The 13,711-nt window shown below is 38.7% G+C and overlaps 1 protein-coding gene across 1 annotated transcript in view; it reads left to right on the forward strand.

Moving 5' to 3' along the window:
• The window catches only part of LRRC36 (leucine rich repeat containing 36), a 50,009-nt gene that overhangs the window by 13,105 nt on the left and 23,193 nt on the right, over positions 1 to 13,711 (forward strand). The window contains 3 exon segments of the mRNA XM_037515890.2: positions 1,056 to 1,248; positions 2,067 to 2,163; positions 5,030 to 5,118. Coding sequence (XP_037371787.1) covers positions 1,056 to 1,248; positions 2,067 to 2,163; positions 5,030 to 5,118 — 379 coding nt within the window.

Consider the following 13,711-nt stretch of genomic DNA (forward strand, 5'->3'; position numbering starts at 1 on the left):
ATCAAAATGTAAACAAGGTTCTGTTTTAAAATATTTTGTCTATATCTTTGATTTTCCTAAATTTACTACAATGAGAAAATAGTAATTTTAAAGAAGAACAGTAGCACTATACATGATGGAAAATAATTTTACTTTTCTGAAATAATTCTTAATGACAGTTTCTTTTATGGTAAGAATTTACTTTTTTTACTACTAAAAGTATATGATTGTACATGTTCATATTTTGAATATTTTGGCTAGCAGCTAGCTAGCCAAAATACTTGAAAATTAAATTATTATTTCCAATACTAGGTTTCAGCAAAGGACAAAAAATGCAGCTTTTCCTCTTGAGTTTCCTACTCCTGATTGTACTGTTGTCAGCTAAGTGGGAGAGTAGAGTTTGCTAAATCTAGAAGGAGAACTAAAGAAGGGAAGATATTTAAACCCAGGAGAACTGAGGGGTGGGCAGGGAGAGTGTATGGTGATAGTAACTCTGGAAAGGGAAACAAGGACCAAGGGAGTTCTAGACTTTGGTCCAGTAGGGGAGACATTGAGATAGCATTGTTCTATTTTCCCATGGAGTTTGTTGACCCAAAAGTGAGGCCTCATGTATATAGACACACACCTACACTTTTTTTTCCCCCTACCTTGGCCTTCTTTCCTAGAACCATCTCTCTTGCCTACCTCCCATCCCATTGTAAATTGGGGTCAGGAGAATGGTTGTAGCAAGGGTACGAGAAGTGCAAAAGTGGGTACCACTAGGAAGCATTGGTTTGGGAGAGTGCTTAGGGAACAACAGAAGTAGAGACTTTGGATGTCATTTTTGGTAAAGGAGGAAATGTATGAAAATTTGCGAATTATGTAATAAATAAAACATCCATTGCCCATGGGCCACAGTGTTTAATTGCCAGTATTCTCAGGCAATTAAAATGGGTGTTTCAGTGCTGCCTTTCTCATGGATGACTGGTGACATACATGTTGAATGATGAAAAGTAATAGATATATTTTCACCTTAATTGGTGAGATTCCTAGTCCTTACCGATATACAGCTTCATAATGTGGTCTTTTCCTTGCAGGGAATCCAGTATTTATGTTCACTTCAAGACCTGAATTTATATTATAACAACATTCCTTCATTAGTGGAGGTATCCCGCCTACAGCCTTTACCCTTCCTGAAAGAACTAGATTTGAGACTCAATCCTGTTGTCAGGAAAGATACGGACTATAGGCTCTTTGCTGTGTACACGCTACAAACCCTGGAGAAACTGGGTGAGACCCTCCTCCTTTGTTCCTTGTCCCAGAATCTTGCTTTAAACCAGCTGCCTCCTAACCTTTGGATGTTGGCCCAGAGTGTGCACTGGCAGGATAGTTTTGTTTATTAGTCAATATTTATGTAACTCTTTTGTGTTGGCAGGATGTATGACGACTCCTTTTATTGTTTATTGAGTGACTATCTATGATTTTATCAGTTACTTCCAGCTTTAGTTTTCTTCAGTTGATGGTTTCACCACCACTTCCTCCCCAACAGAAAGTTTCCAGGTTGAGATTTGTTTTTCCAGGTGCCCCAACTTTGCAACTGTATTAGCAATAGAAAACTAATAGAACAACTCTGGGGGCTTGATTGCAAGGAACAAAAAAATGACTTCAAACGACTGGACTTCAAAGTCCTTCAAATGACTGCACTGTACTTCTTTATAATTGTATTGTTGAGTATACATTTCTTAGCTAGTCAGCATTGCATTGCCCTTGGGAAAGTTAATGTGGAGAAACTAAGTAAAGTCTTTCAGAGAACAGCATAACCATTAGTCTTAAATTTCAGTGTTAAGTTTGCATTGTTTGTTACCCAAGCTCTACTATCCCGCAGGGGTAGTTACCCCTACCTGTGTGGCAGTTGTTGCTATGGTATCCCTGTGATCTCGGTGAGTTACTGCTTGCTCCAGTGACAACATAATAGCATTATTTTGTGATCTGTTTCACAAGAGAAGCTGAGAATGGTCTTTAGATTTCACTCTGTATATATAGTTTTCTGACTCTCTGTTGTTTACTCCAAAAAAGAAACATGCTCAAACAACGGTTTTTGCCTCCAGATGATCGAACTGTACGTGAAAGTGAGAGAAAAGCTGCCAAAATGCATTTTAGTATGTTGGGCAACAGTGAAAATTTTCTTTTAGAGGTGGAAAAAAGGTAAGAAGATTCTTTGCAAACAGAAATTATTGTATGATTAGTGAACATAGCGGGTAGTAAATTCTTGCTTAACTTGCTTCATTTTCCAGCAGAAATGTCCATAAGTTATATAAGAATCCTTAGGTGAAAGTATTTATTCAACATGAGATTTATCTGGGATGGGAATCTGGCCCTCAGTGGGAACATTTCTGCTTTTTTGAACTGTTGGGTCTGCTCTAGATATACTTGCAAATTCTCCAAATTTGCTATTCAACATTTATTCATAGGGATACTGAGATAATTTATCATCCCCAGAAGTGCTCAACAACCCTTTCTTGATAGAGTTATAAATCAGTACATGTTCTTATTAAGTTAGGAGAATTGCATTATCGTGGCAGGGTAATTAGAGATACATTTGGTAAAAATGAGGAGGAATGCATTTCTCTCAAAAACCAAAAGTAAACATCTTAGAGCTCTAAAGTATCTGAATGGTAGATTTTCCACTTCTTATTACTAAAATCCTATCTTCTTATTACTAAAATACCATCCTACTCCCCCAAGACCCATACTTTTTTTTTAAGTAGTTGTATTATTTTTGAAAAAATAGAAGTCCATTACAATTTAAAGAATACAGAAAAATACAATGAAAAATTCAAAATCACCTGTATCTTTATACTAAGAGTTAACTGCAGTGAAGTTTGGTGTAGATCCTCCCAGATATCTGTGTGATCCTTTAGACACATTTAAGTCTACTAGTATATTTTTTTCTGATGATAAAAGTATTGTTGAGAATTTGGAAAGTATGGGGAAAAAAAAACATAAGGAATAGAATAAATAACTCCTAATTCTGCCACCCAGAAATAAACACTAATATTATGGTAAATATCCTTTTAGTCTTAGGGTGTGTATGTTTATATGTAAAATAATACATATACAATAATTTAAAAATAAAAACATGATACTTTATAGTAATTTGTTTCCTATACATACTAATTTTTAATGTATCCTCATGCCATTTTTCTTCCCCAAAATGAGATTTTTGTTTATTGTCTTTCCCTTCCACTATAAAACATAATCTCCATGAAAATAAGGACCTTGACTCTTGTTTTAAAAGTCAGGTTCATCAAGGTTAATTTATATAGTATAGAACTCACCCTGCTGTAGAAAGAAATGAAATGTTTTTTTAAAAAATTATTTGCATAGGGCCTCCCCGGTGGCGCAGCGGTTGAGCGCTGGGTTGTGAAGCTGCCCGCGGCCTCTGCGGCGCCGGTTCGATCCCCGGCTGCTCCCCGGCCACCGGAGGAGGGTCCCACATGGTGCGCAGACCTCTCCTGCGGCCCGCTGCTCCCCTCAGCAGTGTACTTCGGTCCTTCTGCCTGCTCTGTTCCCTGCTCTGGCTCTGGTGAATTCTCTCACCCTCCCGCACTTCTGACTGTACCCAGTGCATGTGTAAACAGAACAAACAAACAAAAAACAAATAAATAAAGAAATAAACATGCCTCTATAAAAAAAAAAAAAAATTATTTGCATATATTTTTGAAAACTAACTCCTGTTTTATTTTTTTTTTTAAGATTTATTTTTATGTATTTATTTATGCAAGCACTGGGTACAGTCAGAAGCGCGGGAGGGTGAGAGAATTCACCAGAGCCAGAGCGGGGAGCAGAGCAGGCAGAAGGACAGAGGTACACTGCTGAGGGGAGCAGCAGGCAGCAGGAGAGGTCTACGCCATGTGGGACCCTTCTCCGGTGGCCGGGGAGCAGCCGGGGATCGAACAGGCGCAGCAGAGGCTGCGGGCAGCTTCGTAACCCAGCGCTCAACCGCTGCGCCACCAGGGAGGCCCCTAACTCCTGTTTTAAAAGCTTTTTGGTACCCTAGGTTCTATAGAACTACAGAGAAGAATTAATATATAACTGAATATTTCTAGTACAGAAATTAATTAGCTCCATCATTTATCTGTTATTATATAGTGATTGCAGAACCAGAGGTAAATGGTTAAAGTGCCAATTTTATACTGACATTTCACGAGCTCTCCAACCTTTGGTGAAGTTTGATTTTATTTTTTTAAGCCCATTTCTGAGTCGTATTTTCCCCAACCCATATAATGGCGATAACAGATAATTAAATATCCAGTGGGTATAAAGTGATCTAGGCTGTCTGTACTTACTGTACTTCCTAAGATACCTATATCAATTAAGTGCTAATACTTGTGGGGTTTTTTGTCTGTTTTTCTAGCTAGTGATTACAGTTGTCTCTGCTATAATATTTGGTAGCAGAATTTTCCCTTTGGTGGCCTATGAGTTTTTAATACAAAGGAGTATCTTATTCCCTCAATCATTCAGACCTAAGTGTTTGTCAAGAAAATAGTATCTAGGGCCTCTCTGATGGCAAAGCAGTTGAGCGCTGGGTTGTGAAGCTGCCAGCAGCCTCTGCGGCACTGGTTCAATCCCCGGCTGCTTCCCGGCCACCCGAGGAGGGTCCCGCATGGTGTGCAGACCTCTCCTGCCGCTTGCTACTCCCCTCAGCAGTGTACTTCAGTCCTTCTGCCTGCTCTGTTCCCCGCTCTGGCTCTGGTGAATTCTCTCACCCTCCCGCGCTTCTGACTGTACCCAGTGCTTGTATAAATAAATAAATCTTTAAAAAAAAAAAAAAGAAAATAGTATCTAAATTCTGTATTTTCTGGCTTTTGTACCTTAAAGGCGGAATTATACTATCTTCTCATTATTCTCAGTAAAAAATAGTGACTTAAAAATGGCTTTAACTGAAATATTTGTGAAAATAATATGTTCTAGAGCATCTGAAAAAAATCTGATCATGTTTTCAAAATAGCATTTATTAGTGATCTTAGATGTCTTCTTTTGAGTTTAAGTAAATTATTCTATGTAGCAGCTCTAGGGAAAAGACAGTGAAAAACTGTGTGACAGATGAGAGTTCTTCATCAAAAGTCAACGCAGATGTTGAGAACAGGATTGAAACTGGTAAGTTTTCTCTTTGTGAACACAAAATGTTTAAAGCATTATTTGTCTCAGCTTTCATGGCCAATCTTGAGCACAATGAAGACAAAATAATTGAGAAATACATAGATGTGAAGAAATTCATAGATGTGAAGAAAAAGCAAGCATAGAATTCACTGACTATATTTTCCTCTTTTCTCTTACTGCAAGAAGGGCCATGCTTATTGAGCAGGCCTAAGCCAGAATCCATCAAAGCACAAATTTCATTTCTGTCACTTTATATCATTAGTACATTCTGAAAATTACATTGCCCATCCCCATGGGCCTCTGAGCATTGCTAAGGTAATTGATTCTTTAGCCAGCAATTCATGACTCAGCTACATCAATGCAGCTCCTACCCTGGGCCTTCTGGGTTTCTCCACTGGAATCATTGTAGTTGTAGAAGCTTTTGTGTTTGTGCAGTATTCCTGGAGAGTGTCTCCTATAAGTATTGTTGACAATAAAATGGGCAGGACACATTAATGGTTGTGTCACAGACTGAGAGAAAGCTTTCCACCAGAGAGATTCCATGCATTGTGCCCTGAGGAACACCCTGCACTCTCACATCACATAAGCCAGATGACTTTAACTTGAGCAAACTTTCTTCTGTCTCAAAGCCTCTCTTTTTGAAAGATCTATTGAATTACATACAGACTTTAAAAATCAATCCCTAGCATCCCAATAATAACTTTAAAATTGACTGTAAGGTTAGACATTAAGGGTTTTCAGTTTATAAAATTTTCCTGACTTTTATGCATGTAGACAATTATTGACAAGTCATTTTCAAAGTATTTTATGGTACAACAAGCCACAGTGAGGTATGATTTTATTTTCTTTCTTTGGAAGTCTCGGTGCATGTAAGTCATGAGAACATGGATTGCTTTGTTTAATTTTTAATGCATTTTTTATATTTCAAATTTAGTGACATTCTACTGTAGTATGTAATCTTGGAAAATAATGAAAAGCATGAGGCACAACATTTTAATCACTTATAAGCCTCTCCTTTAAGGAGAATCAAATTAGTATTTTGAAATATAGCCTTCAGTTTGTTTATTTGTTTAGGTACAAACATTTATATATTTATTTCCAGACAAAGACAGATACATTGAAGAATAATTTGACTGCCTTTATTTGTATAAGCCAACTTAAATTTTATTTATGTCATATTACATCATTTCCACACACAATTTCATTCCATGAATTAAAATGTTTTGAAGTATACAATCTCTGCAGAAATCAAACTGCTCTGCTAAACTCTGGGCCCATTTCTAAAGTCCTTGAAAGCTACAGCTGTTGCCTGTTTTTCTTTTTTTTTAATATAAAATTTCCTTTACTACTTTTAAACATTAGAGAGCTCTACTTTCCTCTGAAAATTGTGTTTGTGCTAGATCCCTGAGGAGTGTTGCCTGTAAGCACTGTTGGTAATCTGATATGACTAAAGCGGTTAGGCCATTTTAATGGTCATGCCTCAGAGTAGGAGAAAATGCTAGAGAATGGTTCCCACTATCTCAGTGTTGGAAAGAGTGTTTTCCCACTAATCATTTAGAGTGGACAAGGAGTCTCCACTGTCTTGGATCCCTATTCTGTTCCCCTGACCGCATAATCTTTGACTCTTTCAAAGTGTCCTTTCTTTTTTCTCATATCCATAAAATGGGCATACTGAGGCTTTGTCTTCAGACTCTTTCTATATTCTTTATTAGTTTCATCTATTTCTACAGCTTTAACTTCCTCCTTGTAAATGACTCTTAAATATATTGGTTTAGCTTTGACAACCTGTTCCAGTTTGTCTCTGCACCAGTCCCCCCTTTCTGTTGACCAACTAGTGATAATGCACTTGGAATAACCACTGTATAACTTTCTAGCCTTTTAAGCTAAACCTGTCAAAAAACAAATGAAATCCTTTCCTCTAGCCCTAAATAACTCCTAGAGTTTCATCAGTATTGCCACTGCTTTCCCATTACTCAGGTGCAGAACCATGTGGGGTTTGATGCTGCTACTACTAGGGGGCCGAGACAAATGTTCATACCGTGTGTTATGAGACACAATTGATGAACCTTCCATTCTCTTTCCTACTTGTATCTTAACAGACATACTAAATAGCTCGACCAGGCTCTGGGCATCATCTCATTTAATCTCACAGCAGCCTTGAAGGTGGTTTTAATTGTCCTTGTTTTACAGGTGGGGAAACTGAGATCCAAAGAGGTGAAATAACTTGCTCTAGTTATACAGTAAGTGGCAGAGCTGGAATACAAACTCTGCTCCATCTGTCGTCAACGTCTTCTTAAACATTACACCATGCTGCCTTCCAGTCTTCCTGTTTCCATTTTGTGTACTTTCCTGTCAGTTTAATTTTCTTCAAACTCAGTGGTGATAATTACACTTGCTTCCCTAAAAACTTCCATGATTTCCCTAAAAACTTCCACGATTTCCACTCACCTCCTGAATTACAACTCCTTAATTTGACATAAAAGACTCCTGTAATCCTGGCCACAAGTTCTCTTTCAGTCTAACCCAAAACCTTACCTTCTGTTCTTCAGCTACAATGTCCATTGTTTAAATCAAACCAAACTACTTCCTCCTCCCCAGATAGTCCTTTCTTTCTCCCTCCTCTGTCCCTAAACTAATGCTGTCCTTTCTACTTGGAGTATTTTAATTTAAAATCCTATACTTTTTATGACCAACTCAAAGTCCATGCTTTTTTTTTTAAGATTTATTTATTTATTTATACAAGAACTGGGGTACAGGCCAGATTCACGGGAGGGTGATAGGACTCACCAGAGACAGAGCAGGGAACAGAACAGGCAGACTGACGAAATACACTGCTGAGGGGAGCAGTGGGAGAGATAGGAGAGGTCTGCCACACCATGTGGGACGCTCGCCGGCTGGCCTGCTGGGATAAAACCTGTGCTGCAGAGGCTGCGGACAGCTTCACAGCACGGTGCTCAACCACCTGCGCCACCAAGGGAGGCCCTCAAAGTCCATGTTTTTTAGTGGAACTTTTTTTATTCCTCAACCAAAAAGTTTTTCACTTTTTTTAAACCCATTTATCTTGTAGTGCGTGTACTCTGGAAACAAAAAATACAACCTGAATCACTTGCAGCACCTTTAGGAGAATAAGACAAACATGAAAGAGCTAAGTACCATAGTTCTAGGCAATGCATGTGAAAATGTCAAATTGATACTGGGCAATAAGTGGCACTAAAACTGGCCCAGGGCACCTCCCTGGTGGTGCAGCGGGTTGAGTGCAGCGCTATGAAGCTGTCCGCAGCCTCTGCAGTGCGGGTTTGATTCCCGGCTGGCTAGGAAGAAACCCACAAGGCGTGGCAGACCTCTCCTGTTGCTCCCGCTGCTCCCCTCACCAATGCATTTGGTCCGTCTGCCTGTTCTGCACCCCATTCTGTCTCAGGTGAATCCTCTCACCCTCCCACACCTCTGGCCTGCACCCTAGCTCTTGTATAAATAAATAAAAAAATCTTAAAAAAAAAAAAAAAAACTGTCTCAGGGCAGTGCCCAAAATAGTTTACCTGTCACTGTCTGAGTTCTTCACGTGCGTGTACAATTGCAAGATGATTCAGGTGCAGAGAATAACAATAATGGGATTTATTTAACAAAGGAAAACAGAGAGTCACTGAGACCACAAATGGCTGTTTACCTCACCCAAAGCAGTGTCCAGTGTTTTGAAGTTCTAAACAAAAGGTGTCTAAGATGGCATCTTTCTGCCACTGAGGGCCTGGAGCATGTAGCAGCCAGACAATAGGTCGGGACCCAACTCACAAAGACAGTAGAAGACATAACAGGAGATGCTCACAGGAGCTGCCAAGATGTGCCAGCACAGTACCAGACAAGTGACCTTGGAAACAACAATTGCAGCAGCCAAATGACCCGACCCGACAAACGGCCCACACTAACACAGCAGCTCAGTGAGGCACCCAGCTCTGGGTCTTCACCTTCCCTTCCAGGTTGTAACAGCCGCACAATTGGGAACAGTTTCAGTTGCTCAGTTACCTGCAAAGCCACTGAACTTTTCTCCTCTGAGGTTGGCTGCTAGACTAGCATCTAGATTGGTGTGGTAGGGGCAGGAATAGCTGACCTTGCAATCGCAGGATCTTGGAAAATGCTGAAAAATGCTGAATTCCCAAAAACGCTGAATAATCCCTGAAGACGCTGAACCTCGGGGCCTACTTCTGCAGCCCCTTCTATTTCCTATCTGAGTCTACCCCCATTGACATTTTGTTGATAAGCTTGTTATTTAGCCTGGGGCTGTTCATCCTCACCTGCACCACCCTCCAGGGGGCGCCATGTGTAATAGCCTTTGGCTTCAACATAAAAATTACCATTGAGCCATTTTTAAGTATACAGCTCATTGGTATTAAATACATTTATAATGTGCAATCATCACCATTATCCACCTCTAGAACTCTTTGACTTGTAAAACTGAGCTGATTACTCCCCATTTTTCCTTTCTTCCAACACCTGGCCACCGCCATTCTATTTTTTTGTCTATAGTTTTCACTAAATACCACATACAGTATTTGTCTTTTTATGACTGGCTTATATCACTTAAGATAATGTCCTCAAGGTTTATCTATGGTGTAGCTTCTGTCAGAATTTCCTTCCTTTTTAATAATATCCCATTGCATGTATATACCACATTTTGCTTATCCATTCATCTGTTGGTAAACACTGTGGCTGCTCCCATGGTTTAACTGTCAAGAATAATGCTGTTATGAACATGGGTGTGCAAGTATCTCTTTGAGATCCTGCCTTCATTTCTTTAGGGCATATGCCCAGAAGTGGAATTGTTAGATTATGTAATAATAGCTGTACCATTTTACATTCCCTCCAACAGTACACTCGGCTTCCAAATTCTCCATGTACATCCTTGTTAACACTCATTTTCTGTTTTTTGGTATTGGCTACCCTAGTGGGTATGATTTTGCAGTAATGTTGAGCATCTTTTCATGTGCTTATTATCCATTTTTATTCCTCCTTTTCAAGAAATGTCTCTTCAAATCCTTTGTCCACTTTTTAATCAGGTCGTTTGGTTTTTTTGAGTTTTTGAAGTTCTGTGTTCAGCATATTAGTTCCTTATCCGATACATGATTTACAAATATTTTCTCTCATTCTGTGTGTTGTCTTTTTACTCTGGATATTGTTTTTAGTTGTAGAAAAATGTTTAATATTTATGAAATCCATCTTGTCTCTTCTGTTGTTTATGCCTTTGGTGTCATATATAAGAAATTATTGCCAAATCCAGTGTCATGAAGAATTTGCCCTATGTTTTCTTCTAAGAGTTTCATAGTTTTAGGTCTTACATTTAGGTTTTTGGTTCATTCTGCATTAATTTTTGTATATGGTGTGCCAAGATGTCTTCCAATTTAATCTGCTTTTAAAAGCATCTTTTAATATACTGAATTTAATTTCTTAAGTTGTAGTTTTTCACACTGAATTAATATTCTCAGAGTTTATATAGATAGCGAACTGGAGAAATACTTATTTGAATGAGCACATGTTATAGAAACTCAAAACTAAGAGCAAATGAAGAAAAATTATGTGGCAGATGTGGAAACGCAGTCTTCAATCCTCAGTTTATAGCTAGAGCACTAAGATGGCCTAAAGAGAGAAGGCGCACATGGTTGGTGGGACAGGTATAAGCAGCAGTGGTAATGAGCATGACAGGTCATAGTGAAAGTTGAATGATGGTGTGGTTTGGTAGACTTGTTTTGGGTAGATTCTTGGAGAGCAATGGATGCCTTACTAAAGACAAGTTAAATTTATCCTATATGTATATGCATAATAGCACACATAGATGCTGTAAGTTGAAGGGGGCCCTGTTCATCCGTTTAGACAACTTGTTTTGACTTTAAATAGAATCACACCTAAAATATATGTATCTGATAATTACCTTATTTTAAAATAGCAAAGAAAAATTTACCGTCCTCACTGGCTAATTCTTGTGTTTAGCAGTTGTGTCAATATCTTCTTTATAACTCATTGAAATCCATCCCAGTTCAACCTGTTGATCCTGGTATTCTCCTGGGTTAGCAGTGATGATGTTTTGGTTGGATAAAATCACAATTGGAATAGCAGAGACCTCCCAGAATAATGACTAAGCAAGAAAGAAATTAATTTCTCTCTCATAAGAAATCCAAGTGTTGGCAGTCTAGGGCTGTTGTTAGGGAAGTTGGGGGTGGGGACAACTAGCCATCTCTACCTCAGGAAAATGAAAGCAGTTCAGCAAACACGAATAGATCTACTAGACAGGTCGTGTGTTAGAGGCTAGAAATACAAGGAGATTACACAACAGTTGTCAAATTTTCAGATACTCCTCATTCAGAGAGAGATTTGTCACAGCTATTTAGATCACAGGTCAGGGTGAGAGGAAAGCTCCACTGTGGCAGAACTATGGAGGAGAGGCTAAAACCGGGGACCTGGGAAAAGACTTCACAAAAGAGACATTTAATTTAACCTGGGCATTCAAATAGAGTTCAGTGGGCATAGTTGAAGGTAGTATTTGATGTGGAGAAAGTAGGAACAGCAAATATAGGTGTGACAGATTAGGAAATTGACTTAGTTTGTGGTTAGAGCTATGGTAATTAGAGACCAGTTGCAAAGAAGCTGTTTACTAATTTTCATTTTATTCTTTTGAAAATGGATAACAAAGATGTTTTTGATGGGAGGCATGATTGAATGTGTGGCTTAGAGAGCGAGCTTAAACTAGATAAAAGATTTAAACTAGATTTAGTTAGATGGGCAGGAATTACTTCCCAAGTGGGAAGTAGTGAAAACCTGTCATGAAGCAGGCAACAGTAGCAGTGTGTATGCAAATGAAGAGGTACAGATGGATTAAATCCTTGAGAGTATGAGAAGAATATTTGGAAATAAAATATTTAATATTTTTATTGCAAGGTTTTCCTAGGGAGTCCAAATTTCAGAAGAGTTTATTTTTGAATAAAAGACATCTCAGAATATTTATGGGGGAAATACAAGATTACTAAGGTTATAGACTGTGCCTTCATGATGGGGAAAAACCCCACCAATTTTCTTTCACAATTGTCATATCTGCAGTGGTTTTCATATGTGAATATCTCAAAATTCAGGGACTAAATTATTTCATTGGGGATTAGCAATCAAAGGCAAGGCTTCATTTATTTTGGAGAGTAGTGCTAGATAGTTATTTCTACTCTTAAAAATTTATCTCAGTGGAATCACAGGTATAAAGATGTTTGTTGGAGATCAACACCAAGAGGACGGGGAGGCAGGAGAGTTGAGCAGAGGGAGAGCTCAAGAATGAGGGTTGCCCTTCAGAATGCTCCATCTGAGGCTAAAATGCCTGGGCCTTCTCAGTGCTAATTGTAGACTGCCACTGGAAGGGCATAGCATCAGGAGGTAGTATTCTATAGCTCAGGTAGACTACTATGAAGAGTAAAACTGCTAAAAATGGGGCGGGGGGGAATGCCTCCCCAAAGCCAGATAACAGATCATTCCTTGAAAGGGATCTGGCAGTGCATCTCTGTTTCAACCCTAGGCAGATTACAAGGTTTTTGACCAGATATGTGAAGCAGGACCTCATCGTGCTATGTTTATTAGTAGTTGAAGTAACCAATTATAACTTCTTTGCATCTGCAGCAGCATTAGAAGGCCACTTCGAGTCTGTCATTTCAAATATCAAACAATTTTCAGTGGTAAGGAGACATTAAATTGTCCTATCACTTTGGTTATATAGGTGTAAAAACCAGAACTGGGCAGCAATGTCATAGTTATATTTGCTTTTAGAATTAAGTGTTGTATCTATTTTATGTTTGAAGTATAAGAAAGAAAAAATTGTCAGAATGCAAATTGCTGGTATTTCCTGATTGTGAAATATGATATGTTTAGCCATAATGGCAGTAGAACTAGGTGTCCGTTTTTCCTGATTTCTTTTTTTTTTCAAAGATTTATTTATTTATGCATACAAGAACTGGGGTATAGGCCAGCGGTGTGGGGGGTTAGAGGATTCACCAGAGACAAAAGTGGGGAGCAAAACAGGCAGATCTACTGAAAAACACTGCTGATGGGAGCAATGGGAATGACAGGAATGGTCTGCTGCGCCATATGTGGGTCAGCTCCCTGGCTGGGGATGGAGGGATTCAAACTCATGTTGCAATGGCTGGTGATAGCTTGATAGCGCTCTGTCTTTAACCCCTGCACCACCAGGGAGGCTCCAGTTTTTCTGTTTAGGTAATGAGTCTTTATCTTAGATATGATACCAAAAGGATAACAATCAAAGGGGAAATAGATGAATTTGACTTCATCTATTCAAAGAATAAAGAAAGTAAAAAAGATAACCCACAATATGGGAGAAATATTTATAAATCATATATCTGACAAGGGTCTAGTATCCAGTCTATATAAAGAACACATTCTCAGTAACAAAAGACAAAATTGGCAAAGAATTTGAATAGACATTTCTCCAAAGGACATACAACTGACCAATAAGTTCATGAAAAGATGCTCAGTATCTCTAATCATGAGGGAAATACAAATCAGAACTACTTCATACCCACTAGGATGGCTAGTATAAAAAAGACAGATAAAA

This window comes from Talpa occidentalis, unplaced genomic scaffold (assembly GCF_014898055.3).
Source record: "Talpa occidentalis isolate TD23 unplaced genomic scaffold, MPIMG_talOcc4v2.1 talOcc4.17, whole genome shotgun sequence".
NCBI lineage: Eukaryota > Metazoa > Chordata > Mammalia > Eulipotyphla > Talpidae > Talpa > Talpa occidentalis.